Source organism: Desmodus rotundus, chromosome 2 (assembly GCF_022682495.2).
Source record: "Desmodus rotundus isolate HL8 chromosome 2, HLdesRot8A.1, whole genome shotgun sequence".
NCBI classification, from domain to species: domain Eukaryota; kingdom Metazoa; phylum Chordata; class Mammalia; order Chiroptera; family Phyllostomidae; genus Desmodus; species Desmodus rotundus.
The window spans coordinates 177,307,296-177,327,815 of record NC_071388.1 but is presented as its reverse complement, the minus strand read 5'-3'; the positions used below and the strand labels follow the sequence as shown (position 1 = coordinate 177,327,815).

The window sequence follows — 20,520 nt, the reverse complement described above, 5'->3', positions numbered from 1 at the left end:
TAAAAATGTGAAATTTACAGGTTAGATTACTATATGAATACCACCCACATAAAAAGTTACGTTCTCTAAGCACCTATCTTCAGCATGGGCAGACCAAACTATGCAAATATTAAGCTTCCATCTGTTACTGTACCATGAGAAAATGGCTACACAGATTGTCCCCACAATTGGACAGTCTGGGATGGTGGTAAAATTGAGGGTGTAAATTTACCTGAATTGTTTGTGGGGCACTGGGAACAGCTCAGACAGGCAAAAATCCTTCAGAGCATCTCCAACAGGTCAGGGGACCTGCTGACAGCCAATGATAAGAAATCAGCTAAGATACTGTGGGCAGAGAGTTTCAAAGACGAGACCCAAATTGAAAGTCACAAGGACAAATGTGCAATTTCAGGAGTTGATTGGTACTGAATTTTTTTCCTTTCACATGGACACTTTTAGGAAGTTGCAGTAAATGGAAGGAATTTATATGTGGATGATTCTCCTGAATAAGTAAGTCACTTAGTAAGAAAAACCTACTCTTGGATGAAAATGAAATACATCCAACTCCAGTGCTCTAAGTCCTTATACTCAGCTGTGTCTGAAAATGTTGTATGATACACCCCTCCCTTATAATAATCTGGATTCCACAACTAGAGGGGAAACACGAGCATCCTTACTAGCTTGTTCACTTGCCGCCTAGAAGTCACTGGGTCTCTACAGTGAGAGACCCAGTGACTTCTAGGCAGCAAGTATTTTAACCTATGAAACCTAGAACTCTGAAGAGTGGGTCTCCCAAGTCCTACCACCTCAAAGGATTGCAGCTATTGTGATGACAGAAAGAATGAATTCAATTAAATTCTAAAACCATTATTTCATCTTTATGATGATAGTTTGTTCTTTACTCATATTCTATTCAGAGATCACCTTGCCCCTAAATCCGATTTTTGGGATTGGTGAGGTTCAATAATGCTTACCATTCTAGGAACTTGGCTGACTCTATAAAAATAATGTGGGTATACTGGATATGTATGATATATGTAATAGGAACTTTAAAATATTCACCTAAAATGAGGTGATCTAATTCTACCATCATTGATAAAAATCCTTTCAGAATATTTTGGGGTTGGCCTTTAACTAATTACGCAACATGATTTTGAGTATCAATGGTGGCAGTCTTCTCCTTTCAAAGTACATTTGACTTGTTCGTAAGCACCAAAGTCTTCCCCAGGTAAGTATGGTGGAGAGGTGACGGACAGTTAATATGCTTTTTGACAGAGTGGGTGAAAATAACTTTTTTGAAATCATTTAGTTTCTAAACTTGTTCTGAAGATAGTTGGAGAGCTCTAAAAAATGTTTTGATGGCAGTACTGCTGACAAAAATTAAAACTATTTGGCCACAGAAATTTGCAGATATAACCAACTTCAACAATACTGCCTGAATGTTCAAATACAACAGCTTTGACTTAGAGAAGTTTTACGCTCTTTCTTCCAGATGTGGCTAAAGCCCTGTAAGAGGCTAGATATACCAGAACGACCAAGTTACGTCGCTCCGTTGTATAAGACGAGCGAGCGGAGAGGAACGTTGTCCACCACGGGCCACTCTACGAACTTTGTGATCGCCATGACTCTCCCCTCCGACCAGCCCAAGGAGCACTGGATTGGACGGGGCGTGGCACTGTTGTGTCAGCTTAACTCGTAATTGGAAGACACCATTTCCCTGTTCCTATTTCTTCTTACATGATTAAATAGAAAATAGATTTAATTTTTTAAAGTTCATTTAGTTTAAATCGATTTGACTCAAGTTATACTTACTTATGAGTTTATTAATGTGCAGATGCAGCCTGTGTTTGAAAGGATTCACACTTCATTCAGTGTAAGGGAACGTCCTGAAATAAAGATTAGACTAAAGGAAACACACTGGTATATTCGTTCTTCTTTAATAACTTTATTTTGGGAGAGTTCCATAAGCATTAGGAACATACATAAAATGACACACCACTGTTGACAATGAAAAAAACAGCATTTGATCATTTCCAGCTTTATAAATTTTTTAAAAAATGATTCAGTTATAACAACAACAACAAAAAAGTTTAGCTATTTTAGCAAGTATCACCTTGCAGGACCATAATCACATTTAAGCCACTGACTTATTGTTAATGGAGAAAATTCACACTGCATCTAGTTACTATAGTATTTCTAAGCATAATCACAGCTGATTGAATGCAATGTGATATACACCAAATTTCATATGGATGTCACACAGTGACAGCATTGTACAAGTAACAGTAACAAACTCCAACAAACACGTGTTAAAGTGGACTGGTCAAGCTACTGGAATGTTGGAGCCAAACAGAAATGTAGTGGAATTCAGATTGTCTAGTAAGACTTGAAATCATACACTAGAATGATGTGAAAACTAAATACTGGTGGAACCCTAACAAAACACTAGCAGCAACTGGTACAGCCTTCTTAAAAAGTTAAAAAGATCCAGCAAATAAAGATAATACTATTTTTGAGAAAATCTAAAACTATATATATTTCAGCATAACCTATTCACTTTAAATCAGGAGTTTAAGACTGGGAGTATATTTCAGCTGTTGCTTTTCATAAAAGTTTTAAAATTAAGCAGATTTAATAATCATGGAATGCAGAATCCGCTCTGAATACAAAACTCAAAAATGAACTATAAATATATCTTGGTTCAGAAAGAAAGACCCTTGACTCACGTGAGTTTGGCAGTACTAAATAAAACGCCAGCACCATGTAGCTCGGTTGCTTGAAGGCCAAGCAATGAGATGAGGGCTGTCCTAATTCAGTGCCCAATGGTGAAAATGCTCCACGTATAAAACTCCTACTTGTTACAGGAGACCATGGAGAAAGCCAGAAATAATTTTCCAAATTCAGGCATAAATTAAGAAAGAAGACCTAAACTCCCTTGCTTACAGCATAAAGAAGAAACACTGGCCATTAACACTTGGATGCATGTGCTGATCTCAAAGTTTCGTTTTTTGTTCTAAAGTTATGGAGTAAGACGAAAGAAACTTGGGAAAGGAAGAGGACTAAATGAAAACATGACAATGGAATGGAAAGAGTTTGGCTCTTCAATATCTGAACAATAAGATTTTTAAAGCAGCTATACTGGTAGCCAAGCAGATTAAAAGAAAGCTGCCTGCACAGTTGAAATACAGTTTACCTGCATAAATGAAGACCATGTGGCACAAAGTGTAAACAGAAAGCTACATGCATCGGACTAGGCTACAAATTATTAGGTCAAAATTCAGAATAAACATGGCTTGCACTTCTCACAAATCAATCACAATTATGGTAGGAGAACAGGGCACCTAAAAAGGAGACTAATCCCTGTTAGGCACTAACAGCATATCTTGGCACAAAATGATCAAGTGATTTCGGCTGAGTTAGTTAAATACACCTTCCAAGTCACTTGGTACTACGACAGCCACAGTGTCAGTGGAGATCACCGCATGACCGTCTGCTCGCTCCACGCACAGATCACGGACACGGCCCCTTGGGCTCACTGCCAGCCACAGTGTGGTCCAGGGCCAGCTGGCAAAGCGATAAGCACGTTTGGAACTTGAATTTCCCAAGTAACTAGTTAGTATTGTTAAAGTAGGAAAATTGAATATTTAGACCACGTTTGGGTTCTTCACTTCTCTGAAATCTTCTAGACGATTACATTTTTAGTAACAAAAGAACCATTTTCCCACATGCTCCAACCTCCTATCCCCACCAAAAAACCCCAAAACAAAACAAAAATTTAAAAAAACCCCAAACACCAAGTATAATATTATAAAAAGAACCATTATGAATCTTTCATTAACTGAAGCTCACACAAACATACAATCACAAATTTCAGTAGTTTAGGCTGCAAGTTTAAACACTATGCAAATATATACAAAAATAGTAACTCTAGATTCAAGAATAAGGGCTTTTCCCAATGCTAAATTCATACTCTAATGCAGCCTGAGCTTTCCCTCTAGGTCCTATAATCTACTTTACTCATTTTCAAAGTCATCAAGTTGATCCCTATTACCATACGTATATATGTAGCTGAATTAAAGGACACTACAAGTCATTTTTAGCACAAAGAAAAGTCTGCCAAAGTCCATTTAAAATATTTTTGAAGTTTAAGTGATTTTTTTGGTTCAATTTCTATTTCTGCATAGCCACAGAAGTTTCTACTAATAAAGAGACTACGTTAGTGTTTAATATGATTCTTGTTTTCCAAAGTCTATACCAACATTGTTTCATGGAATCCCATTTTCTCCTTTCTATATCACAAGCTTTACATTTTTTTAAAAAGCCCCCTTCACACAGGGAAAGCAGTACTGAGCACCAGTCTTGGGGGCAGGCTCGAATCTACGGAACTGGTAAGTAGTGCAAGCCACTGACTCTTCTTTGAGCGATGCGCATACAGTACGAGGAACAGATGCAAAGCTGCACAGTAATTCTCGTAATCAATAGTGACCGCCGCCGGGAATGGTCAGAACTGGAAGTCAAACACAATTTTGTCTTCATAGAGGGCAATCACCAGCATGACGGCGAACCCGAACAGCAGCCCTAAATTCTGCAGAATGAACTGCCCCACTGGCCAAACGCCGTGCTCTTCATTGTCACCGTCACCATGCAGCATTTCTGGAAGCTGGGGAAAAAGCCACACGGGTATTTACGAGCAATTCCATACAGTATTCTGCTCAAATTCCACCCCCCCTTTTCCTACTTAAGAACAGTAATGACGAAAGTATAGTACAAATAAAATAATTATTTTATTGAACACAGTGCTAACCGTACCATATTTTAGATTTCAGTCAGGCACTGAGAGAGAAATTTTATGCTCTGGCTACGTACTAAGTAAATACGAACTCTGTTCCCTCTTCATTCTCCGACAAATGCACGTGATATATGTTAGTCATTTTTAAAAGTTACTTACTGTCCACCGACCTTATCAATTCTGACATTTACTTTATACTAAAGTGTAGGACCACCAATTATTACCAATACAACTCTCAGAAAAGAAGACCACAAATCCCACACTTACCATCTAACTTAAGCTCACTGAGAAAGTAAGATCCCCTTTGGGGATATCTAATTTAAAACTGTATCATTTCTTTACCCCTTTCCATTTAAAATTCTCATTTCCACCTGCACGTGACAGCAGGGATAGACATTTACAGACAATTCAAAATTGGCATTTCTATGCCCTTAAGTAGCATTGTTGTCCTTCCAACAACAACACAGAAAATAGTGCATCAGCCAGCGTAACTGCCACCAAGTCACGCACACTGCATGCCCTGAACACTCTATTCTCTTAATAGTGACACAACTTTAAATATTAGAAAGTCCCCAATATCTTTAAAGCAACAGTACATTGAAACGTTTATAGTTCAACTTCTACAGCACACACATATACTATTACATTTAAGAATAATCCGTAGGTCAAACTATATCATGGAAATCTTTAAGTCAATTAGATCTGTAGAAGCAGAAATACTTGTACATTAATAAAACCTACATTCTTTCTACCCAAACGTAATCAAAACTGGGAAAGAATTGCTGCTTCCAGTTTTCACATTCACTTTCCTGTCTGTTGTTTCCACAATGAGTATGGAAGATGGCAGTTATGCTACTCTCTTAATTGCTAAGCTTTACTCCTTACAATATCTTGGTGTTTTGAGGTTTAGGGAGCAGAAATGTAGTGTTAAGTAAGTAACACCTGCCTAAGAAGAAACACCATTATTTAAATAATGAGTACAATTAATCCGACTACCGTGCTGACTGACAGCGCTATTTGACAATCTCCTGAGGGTCCAATTTAAGACCTGCGTCATGCTGGTCGCCTGTTCGGCTTACAGGTCTGTGGCAGTAGTGTGTGATCAGCTCACGGAGGCTATGGTTCTTGTCCAACAGTGCTGAGTAGCTGCAACAGAAAGCCTACACATGGTACCGCCGAATACTTGTGACGGAGACTAGGTTATCCACAGCACCTAAGTATTTAGTTTCTAACCCTCTCCGAAAAGTTCGCCAACCCCTGGATTAAGACTGAAACTGGCAATTTCCTCCATATGACTCTAGTAAGAGGACTATTTTATTACATCTTTTCTCTCTATTTTCCCCAAGTTTTATTGTTAGAAGAACTTTTAATTCTGACATTCCTTCACAGGACGTTTGTCAGAAGTATCTTCTCTGACATGTGTACACTGCAGGTAGAACAGGGACTGTGCCTTCCCTGTGCCAACTCTACCCTGAATGCCGACGCCCACGTTGTTTGTCACGGCCACAGCCAGGCGCCAGCCAGGCACGTGGCCACACTTGTTAAGGTGTAGACATGCTTCACACAGGTTAGTGAGCAGCTGTTAACCCACGGCCGCCGGAAACCAGATGCCTCCCTCCGGATGTCCTGCGGGCTCCTCAAACTGAACTGCTGGCACTATTGCTGTCTTATCAAACGACTACAAATCAATACAAACTTCCTCTATGCATCCAGTCGTCACCCTAAAACAAGAGTGTGAGCATGCCATTGTTGCTTAAACCTTTTAATGGCTCTCCCAAATTTACAGGGTAAACTCTGACCCTTTTAGCGCGGTGTGCTGGGTGACGTCACCGTCTGGCCAACGTCTACCTGATGACCACGTGGATAGAACCCTTTGAACCATTTTTTCCACTTAAAATTAGAAAATACATAATTTCAGTGTCATTAAAATCCTAAAATATATGTGAATAATTTGTCCCCCTTTTCATGGACATTTAGATAGGTATTTTCAATAAAATTGAGACACTATAAATACTACTGCAAAGAACACTTTATTTATTTTTGATTTGTTTGCTTGCTTACTTTATTAGCAGTAGGAATTTTAGGTTATTTCCTCAGAATACAGCCCCAAGAGTAGACTCACTAGTCAAAGAATGACGCTATTTATTATTGTTTTTCATACGCTCTTTCCTCTTCCTTCTCATATACTCTTCCACATTCTTTAAGACTTGGCTCAGATTTCCTATTCCAGAAAAACTTCCTTAATTTTATTTCCCAAGATTTTAAACCAACCTTTCTTTGTAGTTCCACAAGCACGGTGTACCACTCTATTGTAACATGTATCAAAAAACTGTAATTAATGGCTACTTTTCTTCTTCATTAGACTATAGAACCTGTCTGTAACAACTCTCTCATTCTTTTTACAACTTTAGCTTCCTAGTATGAGAATTAGCTCATTCATTCTTTATTCGACAGTAAGTGAAATATGACAAAAATGCCTGCGCTTCCAGAACTGACATCCTAGGGGGCACAAAATTAACTCAGTAAATAAGCAAAATGTTTAATGTTACTAATAGACTGTGATGCCAATACAATGGGAGAAAACAGTAAAGTAGGGAAAGGATGTGAAACGTGGTGGTAGAGACGGAAATTTTAGTTAGGATGCTTCACGAGATGTGAAGAGGTAGCCAGGAGAGTGTCTGCAGGCCATCTGTTCCACATGGAGAGATGGGCAAGAGGCAGAGGGTGCTTCTGGGGAGAGGGGGAGGAGATGAGGTGCAATTAGGAAAACTGGAGGCAGGGCAGCAGGAGGGGATTGGAATGCTCAAGGAGGATGGAAAACAAGGGCTTTGGTGCTTTTTTCTGAATAAGATGGGAAAACCACTTAAGGGGTTTGAAGCACACAAGTGACATGGTCTAATCCTTAAAGGATCACTATAAAAGATAGCTCTGGCTGGTGTGTTGATCTAGAATGTGGTGGATGGGCGAGGACAAAAGCAGGGAAAAGAGCTAAAAAGAGAAAGATGATGGGCTGAACAAGGGAGATGGAGGGGAGTGGAGGTGGTTAGGGGATGGAGCCCTCAGGCCTCAATGACAAACCAGATGTGGGGAGTCAAAGATGCTCCGGGTTTTCATCTAAGCAACTGGAAGAACCGAGTTCTATGAGATGGAGACTTCTGTAAGAGGTGCTGCTGCCAGGAGTGGGGCTGGCAAATAACAACAGCTGGTTCTGAACATACTGAATTTGTGATGCCTTTGAGATGTTCAGGTAAGCAGGTGGCTAGACTAATCTGCAGGTGAAGAGAAGGCCTGGGCTAAAAATATAAAAGGAATTATCGCCTTGGCTGGCGTGGCTCACTGGATTGAGTGTGTGCGAACCAGAAGGTCACGGGTTCGGTTCCCAGTCAGGGCACGTGCCTGGGTTGTGGGCCAGGTCCCTGGTAGGGGGCGTATGAGAGGCAACCAATCCATGCTTCCCTCATACATTAATGTTTCTCTCCTCTCCCTGAAAATAAAATCTTTCCAAAAAGACACTTATAAAAAAATAAACAGGAATCATCAGCTAATAAATATACCATGAGATGAGATAGAGGGTTTTCACCAACATTTAGAGGTCAGGGAGAGGAGGAGGATGCAGGAGAAACAACTGAGAAAGAAAGGCCAGAAAGGCAGGAGCTAAGAGATGGCGGCAGCACAGAAACCACCTGACAAAGCCTTTCAAAGAGAAGAGACGATCGGCTGCCGAACGCTGAGGTCAGGGCAGGAAAAGGAGCCCAGCGGGGACTGCAGTAGTGGCTGGTCAGCCTGACAAAAGCCATCTGGCAAAGCAGCCAGGGAGAAAACCTGATGAGGCCAGACTCGAGAGAGAGAGAATTGAAAAACAAGAAACAGTGATTTGCTCTCAGAGGGAAGAGAACAGGATGATAGCTAAAACAGAAACTGGAGTTAAGAAAGGTCCATCCCGGCCCCCCACCCCCCTTTTTTAAAGAAGGTCTATATGCTGAAAGGAATGGTCCAGCAGACAGGGAAAAAGGAATGACGCAGGAAGGAGAGGGGGCACTTTAAGGGAGTTAGCGCGAGGGGTAAGTTCTAGGGGAAGGTCTGTCTAGAGGAGCGGGCCTTGGCTGGGAACACAGACATTTCTCCACAGTGGCAGGAAAGTGAGCAGGCACAGGTGCAGGGAGATTAAGTAGAAATGGTGACGGGAACTTGGGGGAGGTTGTCTTGAAGGCTTCAGTTTTCTCCATGGAGTGGAGTAGGAAGCAAAGCTATCAGCTGAGCATGGGGTTAGGAAATGAGGTGTTAGAGGTCCACGAAGAGAGAGGGACAGTAGGTAAAACATATGACTGTCTACCCACTATGCCGTACACCTGAGGCTGACACAAAATAATACTGCCAGTAAACTGACATTGAAAAATAAAAAATAAAATATATAGTAATGAAAAGGGGGGGGGGGATGACTACCTCCAGATACAGAATATAAGTAATTTTAATTTTTTTGTTCCTATTTTCTAGACTTTCTATAACAAACAGGCATTAATTCTGTAACTAAAAATGTAGGATATAGCACTAACTGGTGTGGCTCGGTTGGTTGGGTGTCATTCTGCAAAGTGAAAGGTCGCCAGTTTGACTCCCGGTCAGGGCACTGGCCTAGGTTGTGGATTTGGTCCTGGTTACAGCGTGTGTGAGAGGCAACCAATCGATGTTTCTCTCTCCCATGGATGTTTCTCTTCCTCTCTTTCTCCCTCCCTTCCCCTCTCTCTAAAAGAGAAATAAATAAAATCCTTTAAAAAATTCATTTATAAAAATTTAGGATATATGTGTTTGAAATGAGGCTATCCAATAGATCCTACCAGATCTATTGAACATAACATCTATTAAAAACAGAAGATAAACAAATTACTAGTTTGGCAAATATACTGCCTAACATATTTAGGATATTAAAGTAATATTAAAATAAGTCTAATTGTTAGTGTTTGACTTTACTTTTTTCTACACATTTTTTAAAACTTCAAGTGTAATTGGTATGTAATATTACATTAGTTTCAGGTGTACGAGTGATTTGACCCTTTTATACTTTACAATGTATTACCCCACTAATTCTAGTGTCATCTGTCACTGTGCAAACTTCCCACAACATTGCTGACTGTATCCCCTTCACCTTTTTCACTGGACCCCCCATGCCCTCCCTTTCAGTAACCATCCCTTTGGACTCTGCTTCTGTGAGTCTGTTGTTGTTTTGTTTAATTTAGATTCCACATGTAAGTGAGACCATATGGTAGATTTAGTAACTTTAAACTAAAGTTAGAAATAAGGGAAATTTAGCATTCCTTGGAATATAATTTTCTGCGGAAGACTGACTTCCTTCTTGTTTGCCATAAGGCAAGCTCAAGCAATTCATTTTTTAAACAATAACAAAACATTTCCATTGTCTAATTACAAAGTCTTCAAAGCAGTGTTAATAATCCTGTAATTATATCTCTAAATATATTCAAAGTAATCACTGATGATTACTTTGAATACTAACATCATTTGGTCAAAAATCTTCAGGATCTCAACTGGTTTTCAAAGGAATCTTTCTACTTAAATATCTTTCCCTAACAGATTATTTAGGATATCACATGTCTTCAAAATGGGTTATATATATATATTTTTAAAAATTAGTCTTTCAAACCCCAACCAAAGACTCCTTCCACTTCCGGAAGTTGTAGTCTATTTAAAGGTGCAGCGCAACGACGTCAGCTGCCTCACCATGTCCACCAGCGCCACGTAGAGGAACATGCCGGCAGTGACGGCGAAGATCCAGAGGGTGATGTTGTTGGCGTACTGGCCCACCGCCGTGCCGATGAGCATGCCCACGTACGCCATCATGGCCGAGAGCAGGTTGTACACGATCGCTTGCTTTACGGTCATGCCTGCTTTGAGAAGAACTGCAAAATCACCTGCAGTTAAGACATGATGTGAGTGTTACATAAGATAACCTTTAGTAACTGGAACCTTACGAAAATTTGTTTTTACTTATGGAATTAAACCTTTATACATGTTAAAATTTGGGTGAATCTCAAAGGCGTGATGCTGGCATGATTGCATTTATGTGACGGCTGTGATGGCCTAACGGAGATAAAACCACAGTGACGGAGAATACTCAATGGTCACCCGGGCGCAGGGGTGAGAGGGCCACAGCTGTAACGAAGAGCACGACGCAGTCTGTTAGGAGGATGGAACTGCCCTGTGTCCTGACGGTCCTGGGGCTATACCAATCTCTGTGCGTCTTAAAATGAAAAAAACCGTCGTCAAAAAGCGAGGTCAATTTTACTGTGTAACATGAAATGTAAAATTTTTATAAATGGGAAAAAAATCAAGAGAACAATAACACTGCCTTTTTTTTATGAGCAACCATCAAACCTCTGTGCTCTAATTTCTGCTTTTTTCAAAGGGAAATGGCCTAAGAAGAGGTAACACTCTTTTGAGAGTATATTATATTGTATGTTGTTTACAGTTATGTTTTTTCCTCCAGAAAAACATTGCATCTTAATTCTGAAAATGCTTAACATGTAAAAGAAAATAGTTTTCTAACTCATTTGTCTGATGTTGGAACACTAGGAAAAAAGGGTTACATATTGCTTAGAGCAGTAACTTTCAAACAGCGTGTGCAAGTATTTTTAAAACATGCAACACCTGACTATTTAGTCAGGGGCACTGACCTCTTTTCCATTAGATGCCAAATTAAAAAATCAGAGCAGCCAAATCAACAATAGCTGTTGGTATGAATGAATCAAAATGGTACCTATTTTTTTTTGTTAGCTTGGCAAAAATTACATTTTTTTGGTGTGTCACAGAATTTTAGTAATTAATTTATGTGTGCCATGAGATGGAAAAAACTGAAAATTGCTGGCTTCGAGAGATGTTACTAGAAGAGCAAAATGTTGCAAGAACGTCTTGGAGCTAAAGGGTCAAAGCTAATTAATTTTAATAATTGTAATGAACTTAAAAAAAGATTTTATTTATTTATTTATTTATTTAGAGGGGAAGGGAAGGAGAAAGAAAGGGAGGGAAACATCGATCAGTTAAGTGCCCGAACTGGGATGGAGCCCACAACCCAGGCTTGTGCCGTGACCGGGAAAATCAAACCAGCAGTGACTTTCTGCTTTGTGGAACATTGTTCAACTGAGCCACACTGGTCAGGACCCAAACTATTTTTTTTTATTACTAAATATGCAGATGTTCATTTAATTATTGAACACTTAGTATAGATAAAGGTACCATGTAAAATTCTGGGGCTTGTTTCTTTCTCTTAAGAAGGGATCTTATATGACTAAAAACACATGACCTGTTAATGAAGTTAACAAATAAATTAGTGCAAGGCATTATTTTTCCATGTTCCAAGAAACTGCTACCAACTACCTACTGCAACATTACATGGGATTATCTACCAACAGCTTCAAAATTCCTCTTCTCTGGTTTCCATCTAATGTCTCCTCACATCTTTTCTCCTCTGATCCTAAACACTTAATTCTCCTGGGTGGGACCTGGATTCAATATCAGCTTTTATCTCTTCTCTCTTTTAAGTTCCTCCAGCTTTTCTTTCTCAGCTTCCTTTAAACAAAGCTCCCTAACTTCTTCCTCTACAAATTTCTGGGCCATGTTTTCAATGATTCACCCACCAACTCTGCTAAAGGGGCAATTTCACTTAGCAGGGATTACATAATACAAAATGAGACTACAAAAGTGCCTTTTTGGTTATAAAATACAATGCTTCCTTTTATAATTTCAAAACAGGGCTTTAAAGGGGGCATTATTTAATGCTCAATGAAAAAAGTATCACAGGTACAACCTATGCAAACTGGATGCCTTGCTTGGTATTACTGGATAGGGAGATGATTTACTTCATCCTTGAATGACAATCAAACAGCATGAATTAACTCATCGAGAATCAAGATGAATTATTTTTAGTTCATACTACTTAGAGGAGCCTTTAGGGTTCTCTATATACAGTACCATGTCATTGGCAAATAAAGACAGTTTTGCTTCTTCCTTTTCAATCTGAATTCCTTTTATTTCTTCTTGTCTGACTGCTGTGGCTAGGACTTCCAGTACTCTGTTGAGTAAGAGTGATGAAAGTGGACATCCCTGCCTTGTTCCTGATCTTAAGAGAAACGTTTTTAATTATTCCCAGTAGAGCATGATACTGGCTGTGGGTCTCTCACATATATATAGCCTTTGTTATGTGGGGTATGTTCCCTCTCTTCCTGCTTTGTTGACTTTTTATCATAAATGGGTGCTGGATTTTGTCAACTGCCTTTTCTGCATCTATTAATATGGTCACAGGATTTTTATCCTTTATTTTGTTTACGTGGTATATCATGTTAATTAATTAATTCATGGATATTGATCAACCTTGTATCTGAGGAATAAATCCCACTTAACCATGGTGTATGAACTTTTTAACGTAGTTAATACTTTTTAAAATTGAGGTATAAATTCCATACACAATTCCTTTTGAGGGGATGTAGTGTTCTATGAGTTTTGACAAAAGTACACACCATGTAACTATTGGTACCATCGAACTCGAGAACTATTTCACCACACCTCCCAAAACATTTACTCAGGCCACTCATTGCTAGGCAGTGATCTGCTTTCTGTCCCTTTTCCAGAAGAGCATATAAATGAAATCATATCGTCTGTAGTCTTTTGAGTCTAGAGTTTTTCACTTACAATGTGTGTATGATTCACCCATATTATAGTTTACGAGAGGATATCAGAAAGTCACTGCTTTTTACTTTAAGTAGTAATTCATAGATGAACCAGAGTTTATTTACCCATTTATCAGCTAAAGAACATTTAGGTTATTTCAAGGGTTTGGCAATTATGAATAAGTCACTGTACACATTCATAAACAGGTTTTTGTGTCAATATTAAGTATTCATTTCTTTTGTGTAGATACTTATGAGTAGGACTTCTGGGTCATACGCTCAGTGCATTTCTAACCTTAAGAGAAACTACAATCCCACAAGCAATTTACAAGCATTCGGGTTGTTCCACATCCCTTCCAGCCCATGACATAACCAGCACCTGAAATTTCATGTGTTCATCTGTTATTTACGTAACTTCTTTAGTGAAATGCCTATTCAGGTCTTTTGACCCGTTTTTTATTGAGTTGTTTTCTTATTATTAAGTTGAGAGTTCTTTAAATATCCAAAAATTTTATCAGATATATTTTCCAAATATTTTTTTCTTAGTCTATGCCTTGTCTCATTTTATACATCTTTTGTATAGAGTTTTAATTTTTTATTAAGTCCATTTTATTACTTTTTTCCTTAATGGATGATTCTTCTCATGTACTACCCTACCAATTTGCCTAATCCAAGAACAAAGATTTTTTTATAAAAGTCTTATATTAAAAATTTTTACATTTAGACCAATAATAAATTTTGAATTAATTTTTGTATATAGTATAAATTTGTTTGTTTTTATAAGCAGATATCCAATTATTGCAGAAACATTTGATGAAAAACTATCCTTTCTACATGGAATTTCCTTTGCATTTTTGTTGAAAATAAGCTGCCATATACGTGAGGACTCTACTCTGTTTCCTTGATTCATGTGTCTATTATTTCACTGATATAACTTGTTTTGATTATTGTGGCTTTAAAACAAATCTTAAAAATTAGCTTTGCTGTCCTTTTTCAAAATCCTTCTGGTTATTCGAGTTCCTTGGTCTTTCCATGTAAGATTTTGAAAAAGCTCATTTATATCTAAAAAAGCCTGCTAGGATTTTGAATGGGAATGCATTGAATCTATAGAAAGAATCAGCATGTTAAAAATACTGAGTTTGCCCTGGTTGGTGTGGCTCAGTGGATTGAGCACCAGCCTGAGAACCAAAAGTTCACTGGTTAGATTCCCAGTCAGGGCACATGCCTGGATTGCCGGCCAGGTCCCCAGCTGGGGGCGTGTGAGAGGCAACCACACATTGATATTTCTCTCCCTCTTTCTAAAAGTAAATAAAATCTTTAAAAAACAATACTGAGTCTTCTGGTCCATAAACCTAGTTTATCTCTTCATTTAAGTCTCTTTTGATTCTTTCTGGTTGGTGATTGGTAGTTTGCAGCACATAGATTCTATGTATATTTTGTTAGATTTAACCAAAGTAGTTCATGTTTTTTCATTTAACTATAATAGTATGTTTTAAAAATTTCAATTTCCAACTGTTCATTTCAAGTATACAGCAGAATAATTTTTATATAATGATATGAAGATGAATTATTTTGTTTATCTTAAAGATAGTTTTCTCCCTTTTTCTCCACCCCAGTTTTCTAAATAAGAACCTGTAAAAATGTTTGAAAAATATATCAAAAAAGAATACCCACAGTTGAGACTTATAGTGAATAAGTAAGTCTATTCATCTTTTGATAATTATTCTTTCCCTTCTGTTGACAAAAATAACATTATAAAAAGTGACATGTGGCTTAAAATAACTAACACCTGCTAACAACAAATATTGAGGTTTTTTAAAACAAGTATCTATTTTAAGGTCCTTTATTTTTTTCTTAAATAATTTATGTATATAACATCAGTATAAATCTATACAGTGAATATTCAATTTTCGCTGGACAATTTAGCACATTATGGAAAAATTATTTTGAATTTCTATTTAACCTTTAACACACATGAGAGGCAGAAAAACATTATAGCCTCTCTGAGCTGGGTCTATGGCTATATTTATTTACCAAAATATTATTTCCTTAAAGCTGAAATATACTACTCAATGTCAAGAAGACAGTTTGGATTCTCTACCTTCCTAGGTCATTCCCAGCCTCATTTCCCCTTTATGTGTTCTGACATAGGCTTTCTCATAAATTATTTTTCAAATATTTCTATAGCTCCTATTGAAAGGGTTGAGAAAAATGGAGAGAATAAAACAGTAATACTGTAACTTATTTAAATTTAGCTACACAAGTTTTGCAAAAACAGAAGAGTAGCAATAATTCAGGCAATTTCATTCATTACCACGCCCCAGACCAAACCTGAAATGAAGTATATAGATTTTCTATTTTGTCAAATGATTTCAATTTCTGCACACCTCTTAGAGCGAGTTCTCCAGAGCTATACATTGTTCTAAGGTTTAAAAGTACACGCTTTTCATATCGCATCCCTAAACACAAACAAACCCCCACCTGGCACATCATTAGAGAAACAGAAATCTGCGCAGACGAGGAAGACTCAAACTTGGAATTACTAAGGGTCAGTCTCCAGTGGACTGCAATGTAATTTAAATACATGTTTTTCTCCTAGGGTATGACTTTAGTATAGAAATCTCAGAATAGCTTTGAGAATTCATAATCAGAAATTTATCTAGTGCAAAACAGGTTTTAGATCAAATAAATTATCCTGGAATGTGACGTTATTACCCTGTATTGCCAACATCTTAACCTATCAAGTCAGGAAAGGACTTCTCCCCGTCTAGCTGCCATGCCTCTATCTCAGCTTTAAGGAACCAATTTTCCCTTTGCTTTAAAAGTTCTCAGCGAGAAACTTCTATGCCTCTCTCTATATATTCTGTTCCTCTCCAAGTTAAGAATGAATAATTGAATCAGAGTAGAGATACTCATCTGGCCTTACGTTACCAAAGTGCCCATTACTGGCTTTGGAAGGCAAAATTTAGGCTCCACCCCATTTGCTTGTTTACACTTCCTTTAGGTACGACCACCAGACCACTTCCTACCTTTCTGATGGATACCAGGGCCAAAGCCTTTCTGCTACCTCAGAAGAAGAGAGGTGGGTAGTTTCTTTATGCTCTTTCTTTCTTAGGAGCCTAGGCAGCTAGAATATGAGGCAGTTTATGTCAATTTAGCTCCAAGCATTGGAGGAAAACATACATTTTCATAAGGTCTCACTCCTTTCCTTCTGACAAAGTTCACTTGTATACATATTAGGGATTGATGTGCCCTCTCACAGCAATAGTGACACCTCAACCTCTGGTGTGCAGGGAAAAAGAGGTAGAGACTTTGGGTCTGAGTGGCTCATTTGGAGGTCCTGGCCAAAGCAGAGCTCTGTAATCCAGCTTTTGCTAGAGCTCTGCGCTCTCTGGAGCTTACCTAGCTACTTAGATAGGCACTGTGTTTGTCTTACATGTGGCTGTCATTCCTCGTGTGTCACTCCTAAAACGAGAAACTACAGACAGAAAATTCTGTGCCCACGTGGACCCTCAGAGGCCAGGGCAATTCAATAAACCAGTGACTCATGGAGCAGCCTGACACCCCCACTGGGGGCAGTGGGTGGGTAGGAAGGCAGATGGAGGTTTCCTGGCATAAATACAGCCAAATGGTGTTTCACAGCCAGATCAACTTAAGAAAAATGTAACACTAGAAAGAGCAAAGGAAAAAATTCCTTGGATACTCAAAAGATGTCGGTTATTTTCTTTCAAGGTAACATCATCGCCACATCTCAGATATTTTCAACATGGGTGCATATCCACATCTTTTATTTGTTTTTCAATTTATAGAAGAAAGCCAAAACATTTGAAGAGAAAGTAAAAACTCATTGGTAGATCAATAAACAGCAACCAGAACAACAAAGAAATATCATTTTACACATATTCAATTGGCAAAAACTAAAAAGTTAACGTCAGGGATAGAGAAACTGCCAGGCACTGCTGGTCAGAGATTACACTAGTGTGGCCATGCGGTCAGTGATGTGGGACTACTTAGGCGCGCACATGCGGGGCCGACTCTGCTCCTGGTCATATACCCTGAAGATGTTCTTACAAGGATCTATGAGCAGCAAGTCTACGGATGCTCAACACACCATTTCCTGCGGTAGCAGGAAATTAAAGGCCACGTTGTGTGTCTAATACTAGGTGCTAAATATGAAAAATGTGGCAAATGTAACACATCTGAATACTGGGCAGAAGCAAAATTTTAAATTAACTCACAGGAACCTGCATGTGGTTTAAAAACAATGATTAGTAGCATAAGGAAAGAAAAAGAACGGGATATAACATAATATTGTTTATATAAATAAAAAATATGTAATATAAAACAATACACAGTTTTAGGATCATATCACAACATTTATACAATAAGAGAATAATGACACTATACTTGCCATCGGCCGCTTCTTACATTTTAACACCTCTAAAATTCTGATGTATTTGTAACTGAAAAAGGGTTAGATTTCATGAAATGTGGTAAAGGTGTGAAGGTTCTATTACCTAATTCGTGGGGCAGTTCATGACAGAAGACAGCGATGGAAGTACTGATTCCTCCCGTCAGTCCGGCACTGAAAGCTGCCCCTGAGGGGAGGGAGAGGAGGAGAAAACAGTGACGTTGACCGATCTTCTGTTTTTCCCGGTTTCTTTAATGACAGGTGCAGTTTCTTTTGCCCATCCAAATTAATTTCATAATATGAGTGGCTCACGTGTCTTACAAACTACAGGTTTTGGACATATAGTGGGGTTCAGTAGGTGTTTACAACCAGAAAAAGAGCCACTCAGAGAAAGAAATATTCTGTTTTAAATTAAAATCTCTTTCTGTAGCTTTTTAATTCACTAATAGTTTAGAAATAGTGGTGGTTTCCAGTATTTCAATCTGAGTGGCAGACTGATGCTCAATGTTAACTCATGTGAGCCCATCGATAGAGAGTAAATGGCCAATGTCTTCACCCAAACTGATCTGGGTCTAGAGCACAAATGGTGCAAAGAATTATGCGTCTGATGGTCTTGAAGACTGAGATCAGAAGTATAGTGCGTTTAATTCCACCAGTAAAATTCTTTATTCTTTAACATTGATAGTCACTATAGATTCAAAAATAGGGTCTCTCCTTTCTGAAAAAGAAGAAACAAACAAACAATAAAGCCCAAAGCCTATTTCTGAGTAATTACTTAACAGAGTCTAGATATCAAAGAAAAATATGTATTAATCACTTACCGTTCTCATAAACTGGCAATATCAGTTTACATTAGCAAGATTCTCATGTATATGAATCTGTTACAATGGGTTTTTTTAACATTATAAATTTTTTTCACCTTTTTAGATGTAAGAATTATTAAATCTAAAACTGAAATTAATTTGTTCTCATTCAGGGATGTAAATGTATCTGAAAATAAAAGGTTAAGGTAGCTTTTTCAATGTGGTGACAATGAATTGAATAAAGTTGTGAAAGAAGTATAATATACTTCTTTGTATATTGTAGACATTTGTTTACATGTTCAAAGAAAATCCCACTGAAATTATTCCTGCATATCCCCAACTAAACTTACCAAAAACACGAACCCAGCCTTTAGAAAAACCAAACGACAGGAGTAATATATAATAGTATATTTAGAGTTAAGCTCCATATTTTAATGTTACATATTATAGTACGTAAGATTAGTACTGACATAGAAGATGGCCTTGAAGAACAACAGACTAGAACCCAAGTTTCCGGTGAACTTACCAATGGCTAACCCATCGCTGAAGTTGTGGATGCCGTCCCCCATGATTACCATCCAGGCTATATTAGCTATTCCTGTTTCTTTCAGATCTGACCCAGAATGGCAGGGACCGTGTGAATGATGAGAATGTTTGTGGTGCCACTGATGCCCATGTTTCCTCAGCACGGTTTTGCTCTCGTCGTGGTGGTTATGTGTAGCGGCATGGAGATCATGCTCATCGACGGTGTGGAACCCATCACTGTGAGAATGGTCCATGATTTTCTCCTCTTCTACACAAAGATAATTTTTGGGAGGGGATTCTTGTTGGCCTTCTAAATCTGTCAGTTCAGTTTCATTAAGTCGATCTTCTGAAACAACCGAGTCATCAGTTCCTATATTTGTAATAGCAAAGGATATGATTTATCAACAAGTAAGTGAATACATATTTGCTCATTTAAACCCAGGGAGAATAGCATTGTAATGAACATTTCTTAAGTAAACATCTTTTAAAATTCACTAAGTAAATAAGCATATAAAAACAAATAAAATTAATGCACGTGAGCACACACACACACACACAAAACAAACTGGGGTTTTGAGGCTCCAAAAGATGCGCGCAATAATGGAGGGAACTCAAAGCAATAGCAGGCAAAGTAAGGAGAGAATTTGGAAAGGTGGGAAGACACTGGGGAACTAAAGGAGTACATCAAAGGAGTGAAAAGTTACTGTTGCATTTACCAGTAACAAAATGAGCCCCTAACTTTTCAGAGAAAGGATAATCCTTAAAGTTTACCCACTGTAACCTCTTACCATGTAAGAAAACAAAGACAAAATTTAACTAACTTGCATCTTTCAATGACCCACCTATTTGATAATACTACTCAGATCATTACTAGCATGAAGTTCAGAAACTTGTAACAACATCTAAGTTTTCTTTTCCTTAAATTAAGGTTGTCTCTTAGCTAATTTTCAAAAGTTATTTATTATGTGACAAAGATCCTAACATTTCCCCAACTGTATTTTGGGGCTGAGGCTACAGTTCAGGTCTGGGCTGCCTCTTTTCTGCAGAAAAATCCCTGATACACTCAGGAGAAACACAAGTTCAAACACAAAGGGAGAACATCAGGTAAAAACTTTGTTTCCCTGAAAATTGTGAGCTATCTCTCTACATCTTGCAGGCACCCGAACAGATGGTGGGACACGCAGAGGCTGTAAGGACAGAGGCCATTCCCCTCGGCACCAAGGCGGGGTCTCCTCTGTGCACGTGAAACCAATAACGTGGAGGGTGCCAAGGTCCTGCACTGCCAAGACCTACAATTTACGCTAATCTACCACTTATAAATTTTGGTTGCTTCATTCTTTG

At 38.3% G+C, this 20,520-nt stretch overlaps 2 protein-coding genes across 11 annotated transcripts in view; one reads left to right on the top strand and one right to left on the bottom strand.

The window, feature by feature from the left end:
• DNAH7 (dynein axonemal heavy chain 7) overlaps positions 1-1,888 on the top strand; it is a 222,195-nt gene extending 220,307 nt beyond the window's left edge. For all 6 annotated transcript variants that reach the window (XM_045198088.3, XM_045198089.2, XM_053918888.2 and 3 more), the window contains one exon: positions 1,472-1,888. In XM_045198088.3, the coding sequence (XP_045054023.2) occupies positions 1,472-1,678 (207 nt within the window). In that variant the 3' untranslated portion in view covers positions 1,679-1,888. The remainder of the gene's footprint in view (positions 1-1,471) is intronic.
• Positions 1,889-1,904: 16 nt separating this feature from the next.
• The window catches only part of SLC39A10 (solute carrier family 39 member 10), a 120,281-nt gene continuing 101,665 nt past the window's right edge, over positions 1,905-20,520 (bottom strand). For all 5 annotated transcript variants that reach the window (XM_053918892.2, XM_053918891.2, XM_053918890.2 and 2 more), the window contains 4 exons: positions 19,181-19,549; positions 17,958-18,038; positions 10,499-10,689; positions 1,905-4,639 (listed from right to left, as the gene is read on the bottom strand). In XM_053918892.2, the coding sequence (XP_053774867.1) occupies positions 4,481-4,639; positions 10,499-10,689; positions 17,958-18,038; positions 19,181-19,549 (800 nt within the window). In that variant the 3' untranslated portion in view covers positions 1,905-4,480. The remainder of the gene's footprint in view (positions 4,640-10,498; positions 10,690-17,957; positions 18,039-19,180; positions 19,550-20,520) is intronic.